This window comes from Cyanistes caeruleus, chromosome 28 (genome assembly GCF_971803275.1).
Source record: "Cyanistes caeruleus chromosome 28, bCyaCae1.hap1.1, whole genome shotgun sequence".
NCBI lineage: Eukaryota > Metazoa > Chordata > Aves > Passeriformes > Paridae > Cyanistes > Cyanistes caeruleus.
The window spans coordinates 4,437,280-4,461,917 of record NC_141728.1 but is presented as its reverse complement, the minus strand read 5'-3'; the positions used below and the strand labels follow the sequence as shown (position 1 = coordinate 4,461,917).

Below are 24,638 nucleotides of genomic sequence, written 5' to 3'. Positions count from 1 at the left end.
ATGTCTGAGGGTTCTCTGGCCTGGGTTTTTATAGGGATTTTATGTCCCCAGGCTAGAATTCCAACCAGTTTCCATTCACCAAGTGTCCCTGATTGTCGGGTGAATGGATTTCCTGGCCTAGAACATTGAGTCAGTAAGTATCCGGGCAGAGTCTCCTCAAATGCAAAGTGAGTCTGTATGTATTTTAACATATTTCATCACAGCAGGATCGAGAGATCCTGGCTAGCGCCGATGGATATCTCGGAGGAGTAGTCTCTTCTTTGTCTTTCTTGATTGAATTTCTGTAGTATGGGTTTGGCGGGTGTGGTGTTCGATTCTGGCAACGACCATTTTCCTGAGGCTCGTCCCTTTTGTCTTGCTTGATGGTCTCCGGCCGAAATCGGCCGGGCGTTGCCTTTCTCTGGAGGTAGACTTTCAGGCTAGTTCTTTTGTTTCTATGATGGCCTGTGTCCTGTCCTTTCCTTCGAGTTGATGAGTCTGCTGAAACCTGTTATCTGGGGGGGTTCCTTTGCAATTCGTGATTTTTGAAAAAGGAATTCTACCTCGACCGGGAGGAGAATTCCTTATTCCATACTTTCATTTAGTTATAACTATACATACTTTATTTAAACTTCTTATTCCGAATTTTTATTTACCCAATTCTTTATTACAATAGTACAGCAACATACTTGGTGTTAAATAAGGCCTTGATAGCTGTGAGTTATGAGAATTATGTTATGATCAAAGGGTGTGGTAGTTTAGCATTTAGGGAAAGAAGTGGGAAACCCCCACAGCAGTGATTCCTCTGAGAGAGGCTGTGGGGAGTTCCTTCTGTGCTTGAGATCAAGCCAAGAGCTGGCCAGTTCTGACAACTGACAGCATTCTGCACCACTGAAAAGGAACTTCACCTTTGTGAATGCCACCTTTTAAACACCCAAGGCCAGGAACTGGTCTCTTTCTTTGCAGCCTTGAAAGGCAGCAGAGCTGTGGTGTGGCTGGCCCCGCTCCCCCGTGGCCTGTGCGGCCTGGGGGGGCTGGGCCGGAGCCCAGCTGCTCCCGGGGGGAGATGGAGACTGCGGGATCCCCCCCAGGCCAGGCCAGGCTCTGCTGCGCTGCTGGCTTTCCCAGGAAGCCCTCCGGGTCCTGTTCCAGCGGGGTGGCCAAAGCCCTTCCCAGGGGAGCCCCCGGCCCCCAGGCTGGGCCAGGCCACGGCTGATGACACTCGCCAACACCCCCCTGCCCCCCGGCCCGCACAGACAGCTCCTGAGAGCTGGCACCAGCCACACCTGAAATCCCACACCACCACTGCCTGCCATGGCTTGGGCCACATTTAACCCTTGCACTACACACAGGAGACCTGCAGACTTTAATCCTCTCTCCAGGAAAAGAAAAGAACCAAATGACACGGAAAAAGACAACGTGAAACATCAAGGTCAGGAAAAGAAGGAATCAAGCCTCAGATGGAAGGTGATGATGAGATGCTCTAATATGCTGAAATATTAATTTGGTACTGCCTTGAAGATCAATAATTATGTTCTGAAAAATAACTCCTTGAATTCATGAAAGAGTTTTGGGGGATTGAAGTATTCAAGCTGTAGATCTGGGCAAAGGTATCCATTGATGTAGCCAAGCAGATGGTGGAGTAGCTGTGATCCCATGAGAGCTTGAACAGAGAGAGAGGGAGATGAGAGCTGATGAAGACCCTTTTCCCCCAGGGAGAGAAGAAGAAAACCTCTGTTCTCAGAGATGAAGAAAACCTTTGCCTTTGAATAACTCATCCTTAAAATACAACCCCTTAGCTCATGGCCCATGAACACACGTCTGAGTGGTGTGAAAATGGGAGGAGAGGGCAGAGTTTGTGCCGGGGTGACTGCCATTTGTAGAAATGAAAATTGACGAAAAATCTATTTTTTGTGTAGAAGTCTCCAATGCATGACAAGAGAAAACTCCTCTCCCTGCACAGACTGATGAAAAGACTATTGTATAGTTGGCACTGCTTTAACATCCCAGGTTTTGCCTCTGCCGTGTCACTTGGGAAAGGAAAAGTTGGGTAGGGGGAGGAAAGCTTTCTGGAGCTTTTATTCATTTTTTTTTTCTTGTAGTCCTGATCATAAAGTTTATTTATTCCTATTCAGTTTTAAGCCTGATTTGTCCTTCTCCTAATCTCACAGCAGGAAAGAAGGAAGTACTCTGATGATTTTAGCTGGAGCTAAAACCCACTACCCTCAGCCACTGCTGACAGGACTTGTGCTCCAGATCCCTCAGCAGCCTTGTTGCCCTTCTCTGGACACGCTCCAACCCCTCCATGGCCTTCCTCAACTGGGGGCCCAGGACTGGACACAGCACTCGAGGTGTGGCCTCAGCAGTGCCCAGCACAGGGGAAGAATCCCTGCCCTGCTCCTTCTGGCCACCCCATTCCTGATCCAGGCCAGGGGCCATTGGCCTTCTTGGCCACCTGGGCACACTGCTGCCTCATGTCCAGCCTGCTGGCCATCAGTGGCCCAGCTCCCTTTCTGCCTGGCCGCTGTCCAGCCACTCTGTCCCCAGCCTGGAGCACTGCAGGCCTTGTTGTGGCCAAAGTGCAGGAGCCGGCACTTGGTCTTGTTCAACCTCACCTTGTTGGCTTTGGGCCCTGCATCCAGCCTGTCCAGCTCCCTCTGCAGAGCCCTCCTGCCCTTCAGCACATCCACACTCCCAGCCAGCTTGGTGTCAGAATGGTTCCATGAGGCCCTGCAGTGTCACAATGGTCTCCACGGTTCCATGACACTCCGTGGAGTCACAGTGGATCCTTGGTTCTTTGGGCCCTGCAGTGTCACAGTGGATCCTTGGTGCTTTGGGCCCCAACTGGATGATGATTTTGTGAACCCTGCCTTTTACCCTGCCCAGGATATCTCTGATTAGCTGATGCTTTGGACCTTCCCTTTCAACCTCCTCCCTATTTCAGCTGCTGCCCGCTCACATTTTCTGTCTTTTGCCCCCAAGATTCCCCAGAGCAATAAATCCTCTATTATGCCATGCAAAAGACTTCCCTCTCATCCTTGTCCCCTCAGAGCACAGACTGACAGCCAAAAGCCGTAGAGTGAGTACTCTGGTCACACTCGGGGTCATCCTGCTCCTGGGGTGTGACCCACTCCTGTGCAGGCCCAAGTGACAGAGCCAGATCAGCTCCAGCCTAACGCGATATATTATCCTTCACAGAAGCAGCAAAGTTAAGCTCTAATTCAGCTTTAACTTCTTTACTTTTCTTTCTGCAGGACTTAACAACATCCTTAATCATTTCCTGAGTTGCCTGTCCCTCTGTCCAAAGGTGATGCACCCTCATCTTTTTCCTGATTTCCAGCAAAAGCTCCCTGCCCAGCCAGGCCAGGCATTTTCCTCACTAGCTTACTCTGATGTTGGAGTCTGGGATACAGAGTGTGTGCCCTTGTTTCTAATACTTAGTTCTAGGATTCCAAGAAACACTGAATTTCATATGACATGAAATTCATGAGCATGTTTTCATGGTGATACATGAAAACAAATGTTAAAGTTAGATAGGAAAAGTGTAAGTGTGTAGATTAGAAAGTTTCTTAAATCACTGGGTGAAAAAGTAGTTTAGAGAAAAGGGGATAAGATGGGGGATTTAAGGTGTTGTCTCTTGTCCTTCTTCTTTCTTCTTCATGTTCTTCTCCTAGGGGTTTTTGGGGAGTAGTAAGTGATTGGGTCAAAAATGCCGCAGTGCAGCGCACAGGTGTTGGGTCATTGGGTCACTAAGAAAAATAATTGAGTTGGCATCTGTTAATTGGGTAAATGGACATATAAAAGACCTTGAAGAGGATCTTTGTTAGCCATTTTACCCTTTTCTATCATAGTGCACATAGCTCCTTGTACCTTGTAATGCTGCTAAGAAAAGAATAAACAACTGAGACCGAACAAGAGAAAACTGCCTCCCTCTCGTCAATCTTCAGTTGAAAGGGAAAAAGAACCTAATCCAAAAGTCCTTAAAGGGACTCCCAAACTTGGGGCACTTTGAACTGAAGGCTCCTGTTGAGGAAAAAAAAAATAAAACACAAAAAAATCCAAAAACAAAAAGAAGGCAGCGGAAAGCTGGAAAACTCCCTGGAAAGGGGAAGAAGAAGATCTCGGTAATCCCGGTGCTGGTGAGAGCGGACAAGCCAAGCCAGACGTCTGTGAGCTGTGGAACGGATCACGGATAGAGGAGCTGAGAGAAAGCTGACCCTCAGGTCAGATAGCCATCAAAAGGGAGCAAAAATATGGGAAACATGTCCAAACCTGGGGGGAGGTTTTGGCTGTCTTGGAAGCTACGGTAAAGGAGCACCTGATCTCTGTATCCACGGAGGAGCTTAAAAGCCTTCTATCCTGGGTACGGGCAGAATTCCCTAACGTGGATTCACAGAAAATTTTTACCCCAAGCCTGTGGGAGAAGATAAATGTGAGAATATATGAAAAAACCACTCTGAGAGACCAGGCAGCGACTGAACTTCTAACGGCTTCTGCAGTGACTTATGAAGTCATGGCCAGTAAATGGGACTCTGGAACTCAGGCAAGGGACACGATGGCTCCAGAAAAACAGAAGGGTTTGTCCCAGTCAGATGCGGAATCCTTGTTCCCGCACGCTGTAAAGTCTGTGGCAGCCTTCCTGAATTCCACCGTAGCACAGGGAATGTCTCAGCCTGTTGAAAGCCCAGAAAAACAACTATACAGAGACGAGGAGGCGATTCTAAAACGCGGGCAGAATCTGCAAAAAGGGGCCTTGGAGCTTTTGCAAGAGTGTCTGAGCTCTCTCGGAGCTGTTCCAGCGCTCGGTGCGCTGCTGCAGGCAGAAGAGGGAGGGGAAACTTCCTTGGCCGCCTGCGTGCCGGCAGCCGAGTCCCTTTCCGGCCCCAGGGGGGTGGAGGGGACAGCCCTGTCCCCCCCGGGAGGGTTCGGGAGGGTTCGGCCCGACCCAGAGCGGTCCGGGACCTCCACGGGCACGGCGGCCCCTGCGCCCCGCCTGCCAGGGCTGGGCCTGCAGCCACAGCTGTCAGTCAAAGTGACGTCAGCAGTGACGCAACCACCGCCGCAGCTCCAGACCCCGCCTGCGGCACCGCCCCCAGGCGCTGCAGCGCCGCTTTTCAAATTGAATTGCCTTTGCAATACAGCTGCAGCACAGCAACAACAGCTGGGAAAAACAACAGCTCCACCGCAGCAGATGGTTTCACTGGATACCACACAAAGCCAAGAGCCTTTGGAGCACAGCCCTGCTCATGCACAGTTCTTTCACTCTACAAATCCTCCCACAGACATGGGCTCGGGGTTACGGGACAGGGCAATACAAAGTCCAGCATCTCTGGAATGGCTTCAGAAAAATAGCCGAGAGGCAAAAATCAAAAGCATTGTAAGATGCATTGCTGGCTAATCTGCAAATGATTGCAGTCAGTTAAGCTTCAGAAAGAAGCCCCTATTGAAGTGCCTTCAAAAATGGATCAAAAAGTTTAAAAATGTTGCAGAATAGAATATATATGGATGTTGTATTTCTAATGATATCTGCTAGTTTTGTTTTTACAGAATAACAAAGAAAATTATGATACTTATGCATCCCAAAAAATCTAAAATATTTTTTTTCTGTTTCAGTATTCCCAATACATGAAAGTTTTGAAAATGTTATCTTCTCTATACGTCTACTGATAATGTAACATTGTATGATACAGAGTGATCAAGTATTATTACTGTAGTTAGTTAATTTCTGCAAGATGCATTTTTTGAAAATTGAGTTGAAAGATCATATGATTAACCCTACAGAAAAAGGATTGAATGACAGGTTTCTTTCATTTTTAACCTTTCCTTTCAGTTGAGTAAGTGTATTGTGGATTTAGTACAATACAGCTTCAGTAATCTCAAAGTTATGTTAACCATATATTACCCATATGCTTGGTTTTTTGACAATTTTAATAAAGAAATTTTAATGTGAGTCTTTTTGTTATTAAAAAAACAAACATGTATAACAGCATATATACCAATTTAGATTTTGGATTTTAGTTAAAAAGTTAGACTTAATGTTTCTGAAAAGTACTACAAAAGCTGAATAGCAACTTGCCAAATCTGTAGTGTTGTATTTTTTTTCTAGTAAAACTGCACTCTAAAAATCCTAACAAATTTAAGCATATACCAAGCAAATTCTTGTTACAAATCGATGTTTTTAAGAACATCTGCAGTTATCATGGGTTATTCTCAAAACCAGATAACATAGAATGGTGATAAATTTGTTGCATCCCTATAATCTCTATAGTGAATCAATGTTCCTGTTCTATTGTGTTCGAAGAAGTGTACACCAAACTTTTAGTTGTCTTTTTTTTTATAATAACAGAGTAAGATTAAGTCATATTTTCATCTAATATAGATTAAGTGTTAATAAGATTAATCAAAGTTAAATTTCACTATGTTTCAATTTGAGTGTTTTTAGCTTAAGTTATAATTTTGGTATTTTTTGACGTTGTTTTGTTACTTATTTTTATCATAATTAATTTTTAACAAGTTTTAAATTTAAATTGCTTCATGTTTTATTGAAGACATTTGTTTAAACTGCACAGTTATTTTCCTGGAGAGATGAAGATGACTACAACTGAAACAGCTGTGACAGAACGCTGATGAACAGCTACTTGTGGATAGCAGTGAATGCAGTCTGTGAAACCCTTGATTTCACTGTAGGTTCTATTGTTTGTTATAATCTCTGCAGTTTTGGTTTTCTATAAGTTGCACAAAAAAAATAGTGATTGTTATTTTGTCATGGGGTGGCTTTACCTTTAAGGTGGTTTTGGGAGCTAAGGAAGTTGAAGCTGCTGGTGGCTGATGGGAGTCTTTTCTCCTGACCAATTATCGGTCATTTCTAAGAATTGACAGCAGGTTTGACCATTAAAAATTTAAGTCAACCTGTGAGCACCTCCTTAAGATGCAAAGTCAGAGCTCTCTTGTTCTCTTTGTGTCCTGGCTGTGAAAGGTAACAGAGCTCCAGCTGGCTCCCGTCCCCGGCCCAGCCCATGCGGCCGGGCAGGGGCTGGGCTGGGCCTGCCGCGGCTCCCGGCCGGGAGATGGGGCCTGCGGGGCTTGCCCCGGGCTCTGGCCGGGCCAGGCCGCTCCCTGGCTCGGCTGCAGTTCTTGCCATGACAAAATTCACCAGAGACTGCCGAGTAAAGAAAGGAAAAAGCTCTTGACCTGCGGCAGGCTGAGACAGGGACCACACTCTCCAGAACAGCCATGAAGAATCTTCCATCGCAGACAGCTCCAGCCGCTGCTCCGGCAGAGATCACAGAACCATCTACAAAAGCCTGGGCAAGATTTTAACCCTTTCTTTACCCAGATGAGACTTTCAGATTAATCTTTTTATCCAGAGAGAGAAAAAGAGAGTAATCAACATGTAAAGAGACTTTATAAACTATCAGAGACAGTAAAGAAAAGAAGCTTCAGAAAAGGTAGAGGATAAGGAGATGATTTATAAGCTGAAATATTTTTCTGTTAAAGCTATGGAGATGGCCAATAGAGTCTTGAAACAAACTCCTTTAATTCGTGACAGAGTATATAGAGAGGAATGGAGTGTTCAAAGTTTGGATTTTGAGCAAAAGGTGGAGTAATTGTGATACAGTGAGGTACTGGAACAGAGTGAGATAAAGTAATAGCTGAAGATTTGAGGCCTTAAGAGCCAATGAGAAAACTGCTTTCCAGGGAAGCTCACAGAAACAGATGAAGAGAACTTTTGCCGTTGAATAACTCATCCTTAAAAATGACATCCCTAGACTCATTGACCCATACACACCTCAGAGTGATGTGAAATGGGAGGAGTGAACTGATGACAGATTTCCAGGCAGCCGGCATCAGAAAAATAGAAAACTATAACAGAAATAGCTTTCTTGTGGAAAACTGCATAGATTTGCAGAAGAAGACTTCTGTTTCTCTACAAAGACTGATGAAAAGACTCTAGCAGGAATTGGGACTGTTTTGAACACCAAAGTTCCAAAGTTTTTTGTCTCTATGTTGTCATGTGAACAAGGGAATGGTGGGTAGTAGAGGATAAAAAGGGTTTTCTGGAAGTTTATTCTAGTGTTCTTATTCTTGTAGTTTTGTTAATAAACTTTCTTTATTCCTTTTTAAGTTTTAAGCCAGTTTTGCTCTTCCTCTAAGCCATATCCACAGCAAAAAATTAAGTAAGTCTTCTAGTAATTTTTTAGTTACTGCTTTAAAACCACAACAGGGAGGAGGAAAGGTTTCTGGAGGTTTTGTTCTTGTTTCTTATTCTTGTAGTCCTGTTCATAAAGTTTCTTTATTCCTATTCAATTTTAAGCCTGATTTGCCCTTCTCCTATTCCATATCTCACAGCAAGAAAGAAGGAAGTAATCTAGTGATTTTAGCTGGAGCTAAAACCCACCACACTCAGCCACTCCTGACAGGACTTGTGCTCCAGACCCCTCAGCAGCCTTGTTGCCCTTCTCTGGACACGCTCCAGCCCCTCCATGGCCTTCCTCAATTGGGGGCCCAGCACTGGACACAGCACTCGAGGTGTGGCCTCAGCAGTGCCCAGCACAGGGGAAGAATCCCTGCCCTGCTCCTGCTGGCCACACCATTCCTGATGCAGGCCAGGGGCCATTGGCCTTCTTGGCCACCTGGGCACACTGCTGCCTCATGTCCAGCCTGCTGTCCATCAGTGGCCCAGCTCCCTTTCTGCCTGGCCGCTGTCCAGCCACTCTGGCCCCAGCCTGGAGCACTGCAGGCCTTGTTGTGGCCAAAGTGCAGGAGCCGGCACTTGGTCTTGTTCAACCTCACCTTGTTGGCTTTGGGCCCTGCATCCAGCCTGTCCAGCTCCCTGTGCAGAGCCCTCCTGCCCTCCAGCACATCCACACTCCCAGCCAGCTTGGTGTCAGAATGGTTCCATGAGGCCCTGCAGTGTCACAATGGTCTCCATGGTTCCATGACACTCCGTGGAGTCACAGTGGATCCTTGGTGCTTTGGGCCCTGCAGTGTCACAGTGGATCCTTGGTCCTTCTGTTACTATGGGGTTAAATGTTTCTGAATAATGTTTCTGAAAATCATGTAGAATTAGGCCACAAGAATGTTTGGTATTAGGGATGGTCTAGCAAGCTGGAATGTTTACGGTAACAGGAACTGGTGCTTGGGGTCTCCAAGATGCCCACCCAGAGATAAGATTCCTACATGTTCGTACAAGGATGTGCTAACTCTTCATGAAGCAATATCGATCAAGTTAATGATGCAATATTAATGAAGCAATATTGATAAGGTTGTTAGAGTGATTACTGCTACAGCTGAAAATTGTATAAATATGTGCACTTTGGACAAAGATGATGGAGCTAGATTTGGGTTGCTGATACCCCTAGTTCCCACACACTTCAATAAAGCACCTGCATATAATCAATCTGTGATTATGTGTGTTCCTGAACGCTGACATTTTGGTGACCCAGATGGGACCCTGTGAGTGCTGCTGAGCGAGTTCATGACCCGATCACGCTCCAGCCGGCACCGAGGGATTCTCGGGGAGCCCATCCGGCCGTGAGCGTCTCCTCTGCTCACAACGTCCCTCTGAGAGAGGTAAGGTGCTTTTCGGTCCGCTCTGGTGCCTGCCGATAAGACGCAGCGAAATCTCCGCAGGGTTGGGCTGGAGGAATTCCTGGCATTGCCCAGGCGCCGTCTGTCAGACAAGTGCGAAAGCGTTGCAGGTTGGGCAGCAGTGGTGTGTGGTGTATTGTAACTGTAACATGGAGAAGCTTAAAGGGATTTGAGGTGGCAATGCCCCTATAGCACGTACTTCTCCTTTGGGGTGCTTATTGGCACATTGGAAACAGGGTAACTTTGGGCAAGATTTACGTACAGTTGATTGATTATTGTAATACATGGTGGCCAGGATATGACCCGGACAGTGGGGAAAAGTGGCTGAGAAATGGATCTTTGCAGTATAACACCATTTTACAGTTGCTGTTGTTCTGTAAGTGAGAGGGAAAATGGGATGAAGTTCCATATGTTGATTTGTTTTTCTATTTGCGAGACAAGCCAGAATGGCAGGCTGAGTGTGGACTGATGGCAGTTAAAGCATGAGTGAGTGATAAATGTGAGGTTTGTGTAAAAGGAAAAGTTGTTTAGAGCACCTGGCATTAAAAGAAAGTTTGTGTCAAGGGAAAGAGATGGATGTTGATTTACAAGTGGTTTCAGCAGAACCAAAAGAACCTGATTCTGTTTTGTCTGCCCCCACTTCACCCAATCCTATTTCACCCAACCCTATCTCACCTAATCCTACTTCACCTTTCCCTCTTTATCCTCCTCTACTGCCTTCACCTGATCCTTCTTCTCCAGGAGATGATCAAGATCTAACTGTGATACAAGGAAATGTGAAAAATGCTGGGGAGGAGGATAGCAGTAGCGGGGGTGTTGATAATAAATCAGTGACACCGGTGTCCCATCGGACTCGGTCACAGCTTGCTCCGGTTCTGGGCAGAACGGGAAAAGTTCTAAAAGGGGAAATCTGAATGAAAATACCTGAATCAAAGACAGGACAAATTTTAATGATAAAAGAAAAACCAGTCCTTGCTATCCCTCGGGAATAGAGGATGCAGTAATTCCCTCTGTATGGGAAACAGACATACCAGGAAAATCTAAATTGGCACAACCAGTACATGTAGAATTAAAAGAAGGAGCAAATGCTGTACAAGTTAAACAGTATCCTATAAAGGTGGAAGCATGAGAAGGAATAGTAAAGATTATTGAAAAGTTTTTGAAGTACCAAATTATAGAAGAATGTGAATCAGAATCTAATACACCAATATTTCCAGTGAAGAAACTAAATGATGAGTACAGACTAGTACAGGATTTGAGAGCAATAAATGGAATAACTAAAGATATTTACTCAGGAGTAGCTAATCCTTGCACATTGTTTACATCTGTGAAAGAGAAAGAGAAATAGAAATGGTTTACTGTAATTGATTTAAAAGATGCCTTTTTCTGCATACCCCTTGACAAAGAAAGTAGGAAACTGTTTGCCTTTGAATGGGAAAATCCAGAAAATGGAAGGAAAACCCAGCTCACCTGGACACGACTCCCACAAGGATACAAGAACAGTCCAACCCTATTTGGAAGCCAGCTGGTTAAAGAGCTGGAGATTTGAACCGAGAATGGGCAAGTTCCGAGGGAGCAATACCTGCTGTGACAGTATGTTGATGATATACTGATAGCTACAGAGGAAAAGACAACCTGCAGAAAGGTAAATTGAAATTTTAAATCAGCTGGTATGAGAGGATATAAGGTGTCTAAAGAGAAGGCACAAATTGCCCAGCAGACTGTCATTTACCTGAGATGTGAAATCTCACAAGGGCAATGAAAGCTGGGTACTGATCATATTCAAGCTATTTGTGCCATTCCAGAACCCCAGAACCTGCATGAGCTGCGAGTCTTCCTCGGGATGTGCGGATGGTGCTGCCTGTGGATCATGGACTATGGACTAACTGCAAAACCCCTGAATGAAGCCCACAAGACACAGCCGTTTACCTGGGGCAAACCACAGAAGGAGACCTTCCTCAAACTGAAGGAGGCATTGACAACAGCTCCAGCATTAGGATTGATCTATCAATCCTAATCCTGATCTATCCAAAGATTTTCACCTGTTTGTGCACGAAAGATCACACCTAGCTCTGGGAGTACTAACTCAGCGTTTGGGAAGCTGGAAAAGGCCGGTTGGCTGCTTCTCCAAACAACTTGACCACGTGAGTGCTGGATGGCCTTCGTGCCTGTGGGCAGTTGCAGCCACCGTGATGCTGCCACAAGAAACTAGGAAACTCACGATGGGTAGACACATAGATGTCTGTCTGCCACACATGGTGAGCCCTGTTTTAGAACAAAAGGGGAGCCATTGGCTATCTCCAAGCAGGATGATGAAATTCCAGGTAATCCTGACTGAGCAGGATGATGTCACACTAAAGACAACTAACCTCTTGAATCCAGCTTTGTTCCTAGGTACCACAACTGAAGAAGGCCCATTAGAGCATGGCTGTGTAGAAGTAATAGAGTACAGCTATTCAGCAAGAGAAGACCTGAAAGACATCCCACTGGAGCAACCAGAGTGAGAGCTATTCACAGATGGAAGCAGCTTGGTGGAGAATGGGACCAGATAGGCTGGATATGCGGTTACAACAGTCAGTACAATAGTGGAGGCAAAAGCATTATCAGCAAATACATCTGCCCAGAGGGCAGAACTGGTTGCCTTAACCAGAACACTAGAATTGAGTAAAGGGAAATCAAAAAGCAGACTGGACAGCCCGACAGATTGCTCGAGAAGTGCAAACAACAATGGCATTGATACCTTTAAAGACTAATGTATCTCAATTTAATTTGCCTCCAAAACCAAAATATTCAATAGGAGATATGAAATTGGGACATTTGCTAAATGCACAAAAGGATTCAGAAGAGTGGTATGTAACTGCATAAAGATAAATAGTGTTAACCCACTTGATAATGAGAGAAGTTCTACAAATTAAACAGAACAAATGTCCCTGGGGTGCACAGGCATTGGTAAAATTGCTAAAGCAAAAATTAATCTCAGTACGGATGCTAACAATGGCAAAATCAACTCAGTGGCTAGACACAGGCACAGCTAGGAAGGATTTGGATAGGAATAGAATCAAGATGACACTTAGCAAGAACCCTCTAGTGAAGTGAGATTTAGGTGGGCCCTAGAGTTTTTCCTCAGTCCTATAGCAAATTATCTGAATAGAGAAACAGGTCAGGTAAATAGACTAGCAAAAGTCACCTGGGAAAGATTTAAAGAACTAAATATACAATTACAAGCCACCACAAAAATGACTTTACAAAATCGATTGGCCTTAGATTTGCTACTCCTGAAAGAACATGGAGTGTGTGGTTTTTTTTAAGGGGATGGATTGATCATTGCTGCATCCACATCCCAAATGTAACTGAAGATGTAGAATATGACATCAATCAGTTGCAACAAACAGAGCATGGAGCACAGGAAGAACAAAAGGATTTCACTACAAGTTGATTAGGCAAAATCTTCAAAGGGTTAGGGTAGAATGTGAGTTCATGCATTAAATCTATCATTGAGAGTGTGATAATCTTACTAATTGTATATTTAGCAATTTTGTTAGTTTACAGCATTTTAAAAGGATAAATACAGAAGAAAACATCCTGGAATCAGAAAATAATAAAGGCACTGACACGAGACCCACACCCACCATCTTCTGGTTCTCCAGTTCGTGACAACATCCAGGACAGCGTTTACATCAATCAAGGATTCGAAGAACACCAAGTATCAACTCAGAAACAAAGGACTCTATCAAGTGAAAACATTTGCACTTATAGTGAAGTGAAAATGCTTTCAAAGGGTGGAATGATAGTAAACGGTTCTAATGTTGGGTCATTGGGTCAAATATTTATTGGAATAAAGAAAAAAGGACTCCTCTGTCTCCTTTTTGGACATAAACCTCTGGCGTTTGTGGATTAATTTTCCTGACAATTGTTTCTAAAAATAACTTGAATAACAGGTACAATTTAGTTAGCAAAAATCAATTCCATTTATTACAGTAACAATCTTTGTCAATTAGTGTAATTCCTATGTAATTTCTCGTTTCCCACATGCATTTTTCACCTGCTCTTACCTGGCCTTATCTCCCCTCAGGCCCCGCTCGTCCTCGCCGAGTCCGGCCCGCGCCGGGGCCGCGCCGGGCGCGCGCGGGGCCGAACGCAGCGCCCCCCTCAGGCCGTTGCGCCGCGGCCGTTGCGGCGCCAGTCGGAGACAGATCGGTGCCATGGCGGAGCTGCCGCTGCCCGCCGGACTCAATGCCAGCACCTTCCCCGCCAAGCTGTGGCGCCTGGTGAACAGCCCCCGCGTCCGCTCCGTGCGCTGGGACAGCCAGGCCCAGGGCTTGCTCATCGACCGCTTCCTCTTCGAGCGGGAGCTGCTCAGCCCGGCCGGCGCCCACGGAGGGGGCGGCCAGGGGGCGGGGGCGGCCCCGGACTCCTTCAAAGCCACGCACTTTGGCAGTTTCGTGCGCCAGCTCAACCTCTACGGCTTCCAAAAGGTGCCGGCATGGCTTGGCTCAGCTGTGCCGGGCGATGCCGGGGCTCTGCTCCACTTTATGAACCCAAACTTCCGCCGCGACCGCCCCGAGCTCCTGCTCCGCATCAAACGCCTGACCAGGGCCAACAGGCAGAGACTGGCGGCGGGGCTGGAGGTGCGGAGCCGCCAGCCCAGCCGCCTCCAGCGGCTCCCCACGGACCGGTCGCTGCCCGCCTTCCCCAGCGGGCAGCCGCCCAGAGCCGGTGAGACGGGGTGGGAGCTGCGGGCGCGGAGGGAGGCGTGGGCTTTGGCCGTGGGCGCTGCCCGGCCGGGCAGGAGCGGCCCCTGCCCGTGCTGGGGCTGCTCAGCGCTGCTGCCCCGGCCGGCACAGGGGCTGTCCTTGGGCAAGGCAGCTGTGCCGGCAGGGCCCGGGAGCTGTGCCGGGCTGCCGGGGGCTGCGGGACAGTCCCGCCGCGCCTGCGCTCGCCACACGCTGGCCCGCTCGGCCGGCAGCCGGCCCGGCCCTGTGCCGTGGCTGGCGCTGCTCATTGCGCGGCCCTGGGACGCTCGGGGAGCTCGCCGGGAGTGCGGCTGAGCCGAGGGCTTGGGCGTGCTCAGCCCCAGCGGGAGAGGGAGCCTCCTGTCCCATCTGGAGCAGAGGGGAGAAGAGCTGGCACTTGGGTTTCTGGCAGCTGCCTCCTGCCAAGGCTTGAACGGACAGGGGAGAGCTCAGTAGACAGGGAGCTGCTTGTTGCAAAGTGAATAAAATCCCATACACCCGTGTGTGTAGAGTTGTTTATTTCAGTGCTGGAGGTGAGGAGGATTTCTTCTCCTAATTCATCCACGTTTCTCAATTGCTGTGATATATTTAGTAATTATTGCTTGGTGTTACTATGTCATTATAACATATGGAACTAATATACACATATTATACTGTATATTATAATGTAATATAATGTATTGTATTGATCGTATGTAATATATTATAATGTATATTATAGACTCTGGAACGAATTTACATAGTATAATCTCATGGCTATAGATAGTTCTTTTTCACTGTGCTTGTGCCTCCCCAATTTGGGGGTCGTTGGGGGTCTTTGACAAAGGCTTCCAAAGTCATTTTTGCATCTGAACTTTTCAACTTCTTCTTCAGAGCATGCACAGCTACGGTGTTCCTTGGTCTGTCTGGTCCTAACCGGTCTAATTACTTTATTTTGTGGCTAATTGGCTTGATGTTTGCTAATTTTTCATTAGTACTGTACTGACCTCTCTCTGAAACTGACCACCTGGTGAGATTTTCATTTTTTTTCCCCTCTCTCCAGCACTGAGCAACCAATTAACCATACACTAGCCACTACAGGTTATACTAGTCTCTATCAGGTTAAATAGATCCATGAAATTATGATTCAGGTCCTATTGATATCTGGTGATACAGATCTGTCAGGTTATATAGATATCTTACAACTCAACCTATAGAAGCAGCTTGTAAGTTTGACTTAAGTTCTATAGGCATCAAACCCCCCAAGACATGTGGTGATATTTTTCTTTCTCACCCTGTTTTGGGAGGAGGTGAGCTTTTGTCTTCCCTGACAAAAGCACACTTGCTGCCAAGGGAAACACAGCTGAGGAGCAGGAGTGACCCAACCTTCCCTTTGCTTCCTTTCTTCTTCCCTCCCTGCTGCACAGCTCCCTTGCTCCAGAAGCGCGATGCTGCCTCACCTGAGGATTCAGAGCTGCCTCCAGGCCCTTGCAGGAGAAGTGCAGCTGCTCAGGAGAGGGAGGCTTCCCCAGCACCTGCCAAGAAAGTCTGTGCCACCTCTGCACTTGCTGGGGCTTCACCAGTGGAACCATCAAGAGAGCTCATCCAGAGATTTAATCTCCGCAAGCTCACGGTTCCACTGGTTCGCCTGGACCTGAAACGCCATCCTGAGCTCATGGTTCACCTCACTCCAGTCGACCCTGAAGCTGCTTGCAGGGCCCTTGGACAGAGCAACAGCTGCTCATCTTCTCAGCAGCACAGCCCAGCCTGCCACCCATCAGGTAGGGAAAGAGTTTCTACCCTTCCTTTTCCAATAGCTCCTGGCAACTGAGCCTTTCAAGTGTTTTCCCTGAGTCCTCTGTCATGGCTAGATCTCAAGTGAGAATCACGGAGAAAGTGTACTAGGAAGTGGGACTGTGAATGCCAAAGGATTCTCTGCTCTTCCTGTCCTTCCTGCAGATGTGGAGGTTGTTGTGGGCATTTTCCAGACAGCCTGTCTGCTGAGGCGCAAGGGCAGGGCGAAAAATATTGCCCGCCAGACAAGTGGTCAATGTTAGGTGAACTCCCCTGTTTCTTGGAATGAAGTCCCACTAGGACGGTGATAGGATATTGCAGATGTTTCAGACTGACTGGCCTGCAAATCGGGCCGTGCCATTGAAATGAGCTCTGTGTGCCTCAGAACAGCTGCAGCTGCAGAACATGGCCTCACCTACAAGGTTGCTTTTCGAATAAACTCCCAGTTGAATTTCTCAGTGTGTGCCTGAAGATGTGGGCTCTTCTTGGGTGAATGCATGTTCTGTGGCCTTCTGTGATGAGAAACTCAAGCAGCCAAATCTAAAAGCTGCTGGGGAGATAGGGAAGGCTGTGATTCTAAAGTTTTTGTGTGCCTTTGGAGCAGAAGGCTGAAGAGCTGGCAGCTGGCTTTCTGGCAGTTGCCTCCTGCCGAGGAATGGCAGCGGGACACTTTTCCCAGACAGATGAATAAGTACGGGAGAGCTGAGTAGACAAGGAATTGGTTGTTGTAAAGGTTCAGAACATGAGAAGGGAATTTTCTCCTTCTCACCCTACTTGGGAGGATGGGAGCTTCTGTCTTGGGAGAAGTACAGTTGCTGCCAAGGGAAACAGAGCTGAGGAGCAGTAGTGACCCAGCCTTCCCTTTGCTTCCTTTCTTCTTCCCTCCCTGCTGCACAGCTCCTTGGTGCCAGAAGCGCAGTGCTGCCTCACCTGAGGATTCAGAGCTGCCTCCAGGCCCTTCCAGGACAAGTCCAGATCCTCAAGGGCATGAAGCTTCCCCAGCAGCTGCCAAGAAAGTGTTTGCTACATCTGGACTAGGGGTTTCATCAGGCCAGCCAGGCACACACAAATTTCAATTCCAGCCAAAGCTCATGACTCCACCATTTCCTGCACACCATCAAAGCACTTCTGCGGCCTCTCCAGAGAGCAGCAGCTGCACTTCTCCAGAGCAGCACTTGCCAGCCAACATCCCATCAGGTACGGAATGTGTTTCTCCCCTGGCTTTTCAGAAAGAGCACAAAAAGTGACTGAAGTATTTTGCCGCGGTGCCCTGTCATGTGTACATTTGATTGTGACAATCAGGTGTCAAGGGTACTAGGAAGCAGGATCATGAATATCAGAACAATCTCTGTCTGCTTTTCCCGTCCTTGCTGCAGATTTGGAGGATGTTCTGGCCATTTTCCAGGCAGCCTCTGTGTAGAGGGCAAAGGGCGAGGCAAAGAACATTTCTCCACAACTGGTCGGTGTCAGGTGAACTCCCATTTTCCTTTGGATGAAGCCAAACTAGGACTCTGATGGGATATTGCAGAGTTTACAGATTGTCTTTTGTTGAGATGAAATACAAGGGATGGCACCACCGTGCTTTGAGATGATTTATTGCTTAAGTAGCCCAATAAGAGATCAGTCCTGAGGCGTGAGATTTACAGGCAACAAGTCAACCACAGCTCGAGGAAGTTATGAGTTCCTTCTCCACATGGCAATATATAACATTTTAGACCAGTAGACAGTTGACACCCAGTTTGTTTTCACTTATTAAGCTCTTATCACCTTTACTTGATTTTGCCACCCTGCGTCTGTCTTTTAACCAACAAGCTAACAGGTCACGTATTAACACACACTTCTATTATAGTTCCTAGATCTCTAACTTACTTTATAAATCACAGTATTACACTTTACACCTCCAACTATTTTACTTAATAGAATTTCTTACTTACTCTAGGCATATTCTTACTTGCAACTGTAAGAACATAGGTTTAGAATTCCTCTACCTGATGTCTGTGTACTTTCATCACTCCATCAATCCAGGCTTTTTCTAAGGCTGCAGATTTTCCATTTCCAACAGTCTCTCCCGCAAATAATGCTATTAAATTTCAGTGCACGCTGGGAGTCCCCAGAACAGTTGCAGCTGCAGACCATGGCCTCACCTCCATGGTTTGCTCCTTAGAATAAACTCGCAGTTTATGTTTAGCATGTGTGTCTGCACCTCTGGCCTCTTCCTGGGTGAATGCACTTTCTGTGGTCTCTTGTGATGAGAAACTCAAGCAGCCAAATGCCAAAGCTGCTGGGAAGATGCAAAAGGCTGTGATTCAAGGTGATTATGTCTGTGTGTATGTCTAGACCAGTTTCCCAAGCCATACTTTAATCTATGTACACATCGATTAGGATAATACTTTTGAAGGGGAACAGCTCACTCTTCCAATTCCCTGGGAAGTTTTTTACACCTTTCTGGAGTTGAGGTTGCTGTGCGCTTCCTGTGATGTTTGATCCAAGGCAGCAATAAAGCTCTGCGTCCCAAAGCCTCATTTTGGAGCCTCACCGATGTTTTTGGATTCTTCCAGTTGCCCCGGGCACTTCAGTCCCCAGTGCTCCAGCTATCAGTGCTGGTTATGAAGCATGGAGAGCCCCAAGCTGGGTCTGGAGTACTCCTGGAGAAGAGGAATTGCCACCGCTGGATCTGGACCTTGTTCTGGAGACACTGGAGGAGATGCTTTCACCATCTCTGCCTGAAAGGTCTCCCTCTGCTCAGGTAACTCCATTGGACAGGGATGAGAGGGGCTGGACTGAGAGCTTCTGAATGTTGTTGCATGGCTGAGAAGCAAAGGCTTCTTGAATTCAGCTGGGAATGGACACGGAAGGATTTGCTTGGTCAAGCAAGATTTGCTAAGGAAGAGGGAATGAAAAGGGGAGATAGCCCTTAAGTGAGGATGAGAGGTGTTTGCCAGGTTTGGATGCTCCTTTTTCTGGGAAGAATCCCTCATGCAGGGGCATTTGTGGGGAGGAACTGGAAGCTTGGTGGGTTCTAACAGGCTTTGTTTGATGGGAAAGAAGAGAAGAGCGTTTGGAGAATTGCCCCTGAAGGCAGAGTGGGAGGGGCACACGAGAGGTGCCAGCAGCAGATGTGGGCTCTGCCTCTCTTGGGCTGGAAGGCCAAGGCAAAGCAAGGGCTGGGCTGCAGCTGCTCCTGCAGCTGCTGCTGCTGCTGTGTGAGCCCTGCTGTGCGTGTAGGCATTCCCAGAGCTGTGTGTGGGGATGGGCTGGAGCTGCAGCTGTTTTGCCCTCTCAGGAACCTGGTGCCTGCAGTCCAGTTTCCAGCTGGGAAATGCTCAGCTGGGCAAACTGGCCAGTCTTGCTCTCTCTTTGTTCCAGAGCTCAGTCACCTTGTGGAAAGAAGAGATGTGTGTTGCCAGACAGTCCCTGCAAAGCTGCAGCCTGCATGAGACTGTTGTGCTTAGGGCTGTGGTGGCAAGAGCACATCCCTGTGCCAGGAGCTAGCAGGACTCCATCCTTAGCGCCCACTCCATGGCTTGAGTGTCATCCCCACGCTCAACAGCCTTGTCAGCCTTGACAGCTCTTGGAGCGTGTTGGAGAAGTCAGTGTTTTGGACTGTTGAAGGCCTCTGGGGCCCAGAGCTCCTTGTTAGGAAGAAGGGATGAAGTGTGTGAGCCGTGGAGTCTTCAGGGGGCAGATGTCTTGGTTTTGAGGTGCCATGACTTGTGTGATTGGTGAGAAGGACAAGGTTGGTGCTGGCCATGAAATGGTTAAGGACTCCTTGAAGCCCAGGGGCTCCTCCTGTGTTGAAGAGCAGTGCAATCAGGGCCCATTAGTCCTTGTGTTTGACAGATTCCCTCTTGGACTTTGGAATCCCTTTTTTCTTTAGTCCTCTCTCTTCCCAGACTGGCCTGGAGTGTTCAGTTTCTGCATTGGCACAGGCCTTTGTGCATCTTATTCTACAACTCTGCCAAAGAATTTCTCTTCTTTCATTTAACATGCAGATCCATTGCATGGGTAGATTTCTTCTTGAGGAAGGGCAGACTGGAGGTGGGGAGGGGGATTTTTTGGAACTGCCCATATCTTCTTGCCAAGCGCGATGAGCCTTTGTCTTCTGCAAACTCCCGCGTATATACCAGTTTTCAAAAGCAATTTGTTGGTGCACAGAAGGAAATCTGGCAGGCTCTGATTGTATCTCTGCAGAATCTATTGGTTGATCTTTGCGTTTCCTTCTTTCTGTTTTTCTTTTCAGGTCAATCCTAGTGTTGCCCGTGGCTCTTCAGGAGGGGAGGCTGTGAACAAGGCTGCAGCAGAGGGAGCTTTGCCTGCTTGCGGGAGCCGTGTGAACGTTTGCCAGGAGCCCGAGGAGCTTGGTAAGGAGTGAGCCCAGCCTGCGTTAGAGAGATGGGAGACAGCTGCTCTGAGCCTGCCTCTGACAGGAAGGGAGATCAGAAGAGTTGAGTTCTTGTCTGCAGCAGGGTTGGTGCTTCCTGGTGCCTTTAGTTCCAATCCTGCACTGGCACAAGCTCCCCGAGCCCTGCCCCTCCATGCTTTTCCAGAGGCTCTGACACCGAGTCCTCTGCTGTGGCAAGAGAGCCGGCAAGAAACCTGAGCTGGTGGCAGTTGTGTCACCAAGCTGCGTGTCCCAATTGGTTCCCAGCTCACAGCAGCCTTCAGCTTCAGCCACTGCAGTGAGGACTGACGTCTCTGCGTCAGCCCAGAGAAAGAACAAGGCTGGGCTTCTTTGTGGCAGCTGGCACTGTCTGTGTTTCAAGCTCTCGGGGGTGCCATTTGCACTGGGAGGGTTGTGAATTGATTGGCGTACTTCAAAACTTCACAAGACTGGAAAACTTGGAAGGATCCCTGTTCCCTTTAAAGAGCAGGCTTCAGATTCTCAAGTGAGAGTGTGCCTTTCAGGCCGTCTTTGACAGCCTTTGCTAGCAGGACAGTTTACTTGCAAAGGGAAAGCTACACGGAGGCCAGCATTGACTGAGAGTTGCCTTTCCTTGCCAGATATCCATGTGATCTACCTGGCCAGAAGGGCTGCCCTGCGTGGGAAGAAGGATCAGAGGGAGAGCCTGTGACCATCAGGCAGGTGGCATCCCTCTGTTTATAGATCTAGTTAGAGATATTTTATCTTGATTTATTTATCCATATAGTTCCAAGTATAGATTGATAGAGTTATATTTAGAGGTGTATCTATTACTACATCTGTATAGTTTGTATGTATAGTTATGGATGTGATAGGATTTTATTTCTATGTATACAGTTACATTTATAGATTTTTAAAATTGCATTGATATATGTAGAGAGTAACATTTAGATGCGCACACAGTAAATTTCTAAATGTGCATAGTTCTTTAGTTAGAGCTCTATGGTTGTAGAGGTCCATAGATGGAGCTGTGTAGGCCTAGGCTGCATTTTTGCCTCTTTCCCCCTTGGCTGCCTTTTTCATCTCTTGTTTTTCCCGCTGTGCCCCTTGTGTCCCCCTGTGCTGGGTCCGAGCTGGGGCCGGGCCAGGCGGAGCAGCAGTTGCAGCCCTGGCTGTCCCTGGAGCGGTGGGAGCTGCCGCTGGCCCCAGGCACTGTCCTGTGAGGAGCTGCTGAAGGACGCTGAGACTGAGGGGGCTGAGGAGGCGCTGATGCTGAAGGGACCTTGCAAACCTTGAGGTGTGAGGGGCACTGAGGGCTGTGGGGGAGCAGAGTGCCATGGTGGCACGGAGGTGACAGAGGCACGGGCTGAGGGCTGTGCCGGCTCTGAGGGGACACAGCGGCTCAGAAGGGACTGAGCGGGGGGAGAGGCCTGGGAGAGGCCCAAGAAACTGAAGAGGGGGCTGGGGCTTTGCCGAGAGGACGGCGGGGCTGAGGGGATGGAGGGGGCCAGGAGGGAGCACACAGAGCTCAGGGACTGCAGCTCTGCCAGGCCTTGCAACCAATTGCAGAGCCTCCACTTTTGCCACCACAGCTGTCCTGAAGAGCTTGAGGACAGGCAGACACTGAGAGGAGCCAGCAGGGAGAAGCTGAAGGCCTGGAGCAAGAGCAGTGAGCAGGGATGTGCTGGGGCCACGCGAGAGCCTGGGTGAGGCCCCAGGGCTGGTGAGGCCGGGCAGGGCTGAGGGTGGCGTGGGCTTTGGCCGTGGGCGCTGCCCGGCCGGGCAGGAGCGGCCCCTGCCCGTGCTGGGGCTGCTCAGCGCTGCTGCCCCGGCCGGCACAGGGGCTGTCCTTGGGCAAGGCAGCTGTGCCGGCAGGGCCCGGGAGCTGTGCCGGGCTGCCGGGGGCTGCGGGACAGTCCCGCCGCGCCTGCGCTCGCCACACGCTGGCCCGCTCGGCCTGCTTGTTCTTGCCAACCCTCCTGGGGAGGCTCGGAGATTTTCGCTTCCCTGCTGGAAGTGCAGCTGCTGCCAAGGGAAAGGTCCCAGCACTGACTCGCTGTTCCCTTTGCCTCCCAGATGTCCCATCTGCTGTCCCTGTCCAGGAGAGCTGCTCTGCATGGGAAGGAAAGACTGAGGGAGAAGCTTTGAAGATGGGGCGGCTGATTTGTTCTTATGCAGTTGTATGGATATTTAGACTGGGACAGTGACATTTGTATATTTTTAAATAGTTTTGTTTTATATATCTATATGTGTATATATTGTGTGAAATATGTAATATTTAATCTGTATTTCCATCTGTAGATTGTTCTATATGTATATCTAGAGGTATTTAGTTCTATTTAAACACGTATGACGAGGTATAGTTGTATAATTCTGTCTATTGAATTCTTAGTACAGGGTTATTTAGAGGGGGACACTGATAATTTTGTATTTCTATATGGGCTGTAAGCTTGTTGTAATCTGTAATAAATTAAGTTGTTAAACACCTCATTAATCTTTGTCTATAGTGACTTGTTGAGGTTAGCAATAAGTGAAGCTTTTGCTAACTGAAATTGGTATTTGTATATTTTTACATGGCACTGTTGTGCTAATATAATAAATGAATTTTTAAAACTTAATGGAGATTTTGATAGTTGTGTATTGTCAGTGCAAGTGTAGCAATTTGTAATAAATGACATTTTTCAACTGAAATGGATTCATGTGTATTTGTAGCTCAGCTGTGCGGCTGCAGCAATCTGCAAGCAATGACATTTATCAGCTGAGATGGGTGGTTTGTGATTTGTGCTCTCCAAAGCAATGGGCAGATGGAAATGCCCTGACGCTGGAGGATTTTGGTGATGAAAATCTCCAGCCACGCCCAGCACATGCCCCACTTGCGCTCAGGCTGGGCAAGGAAAGCGCAGATTTGGGCTGGCAGCAGAGCCACACGTTGGCTCAGAACTCGCTGCACAGGCCTGCTGAGAAAACTCTGGCACTCTGCTGCGCGTACAACTCCAAGCAGGAGGCAGCGGGGCAGGAGAAAGCATTCACAATGAAAAAACAAAGAGAAATTGTGTCCAAACAGATGTGAGGATACTCTGGGAGTTTGATCAAATGCTCTAACTCACCACTGCCTAGGCTCATCTTCAGCAAAACTAGTTTGTTCAAAGCTGAACACCTTCCAGGAAAGAGAGATTGCACTTTCCCCTTCACTTGCCTTGCTGTGTGAGTGGAAGATGTCCTTCCCACAGGGAATTTTTGCCCTTCAGCACCTCCCTCACTCCCATGAAATCAAAGATTACGTGCTACCGCGTGGCACCATAAAGGAAAACAGCCCTGCCCTGGTGACAGTGTGTGCAAAGTCTTCCCTCCTCCTGTCCCCACCTGGCACAAACTGAACCATCCCCTTGCTGTCCAAACTGCGCCTGAGGTGAGTGAGGGCTCCAGGAGCTCAGGAGGGTGCAACACCAGCACAGGTGGGAAGGTTTTGCAAAGCTTCCTAAGCATCAGTGAACTTTGGCTTTGCCGCTCTTCCCCTGCAATATTGTCCTACTCATGAACGGGCTTGGAGGACACCGTGCCGCCAGCTCCCGCAAGTGAAGTTTGTTTTCTTCAGGGCTGGAATGGAGGAAAATGCAAATGGTTATTTTTAGAGTGAAATTTGGGGTTTGGTGCAGCTGGGTGAGGTCCCTTATTTGCTGTGGAAAGTAGAGGAAAAGCTTTAAATTCCCAACAGAAGCTGCCTGCCAGCCCACACAGAGAGCTGAATGAGGCCCAGGTGTGCTTGCTGCACGCTGGTCCAAGGGAAAAGCTGGAAGAAAGTCCCCTTTGATTGGAGATTGAGCCTCTGTCCTGATGGGACACTTGTGGTTGGCTTCTTTTTCCCCCTTGGACTGAGACTGATGAGAGAGGGGCAGTTTTCTCTTGTTCGCACTTGGTTGTTTATTCTTCTTTTATCTGCATTACATGCATACAAGGTACAAGGAGCTACGTGCACTAAGATATAGAAAGGTGCCAAATGGCTAACAAAGATCTTCAAGGTTTTTTGTATGTCCATTTACCCAATTAACAAACGCCAAGTCAATGATTTTTCTTAGTGACCCAATGACCCAACACCTGCTCACTGCACTGCGGCATTCTTTATCCAATCACTTACTGCTACCAAAAAACCTCTAGAAGAAGAAGATGAGGAAGGAGGTGAAGAAGGAAAAGGAGACAAGGCC

At 47.9% G+C, this 24,638-nt stretch overlaps 2 protein-coding genes across 3 annotated transcripts in view; both read left to right on the top strand.

Annotated features, from left to right (window-relative positions):
* LOC147649085 (uncharacterized) overlaps positions 1-23,127 on the top strand; it is a 119,036-nt gene extending 95,909 nt beyond the window's left edge. The window contains exon 8 of the mRNA XM_086865036.1: positions 22,513-23,127. The gene's annotated coding sequence lies outside the window, so the exon portion shown is untranslated. The remainder of the gene's footprint in view (positions 1-22,512) is intronic.
* LOC147649084 (uncharacterized) lies at positions 770-23,127 on the top strand. 2 transcript variants are annotated; one of them, XM_086865009.1, is made up of 10 exons: positions 770-1,411; positions 3,234-3,286; positions 13,643-14,286; positions 15,710-16,063; positions 16,974-17,273; positions 18,635-18,822; positions 20,317-20,437; positions 21,078-21,733; positions 22,029-22,142; positions 22,539-23,127. In XM_086865009.1, exons 3-8 carry the CDS (start codon positions 13,773-13,775, stop codon positions 21,146-21,148), a joined length of 1,548 nt encoding a protein of 515 aa, XP_086721135.1. In that variant the 5' UTR covers positions 770-1,411; positions 3,234-3,286; positions 13,643-13,772; the 3' UTR covers positions 21,149-21,733; positions 22,029-22,142; positions 22,539-23,127. The 2 variants fall into 2 exon arrangements, with proteins under 2 accessions (XP_086721135.1, XP_086721134.1); XM_086865008.1 differs by lacking the exons at positions 770-1,411; positions 3,234-3,286 and having other exon boundaries at positions 9,993-14,286.
* Positions 23,128-24,638: the final 1,511 nt, after the last annotated feature.

Excerpts from the sequence above, each read along its gene's own strand:
- LOC147649084 (XM_086865009.1), top strand. The coding sequence starts at position 13,773 with ATGGCGGAGCTGCCGCTGCCCGCCGGACTCAATGCCAGCACCTTCCCC. Across the intron at positions 14,287-15,709 it reads CGGGCAGCCGCCCAGAGCCG|CTCCCTTGCTCCAGAAGCGC; the intron begins GTGAGACGGGGT and ends CCTGCTGCACAG. Across the intron at positions 18,823-20,316 it reads AAAGGTCTCCCTCTGCTCAG|GTCAATCCTAGTGTTGCCCG; the intron begins GTAACTCCATTG and ends TTTTCTTTTCAG.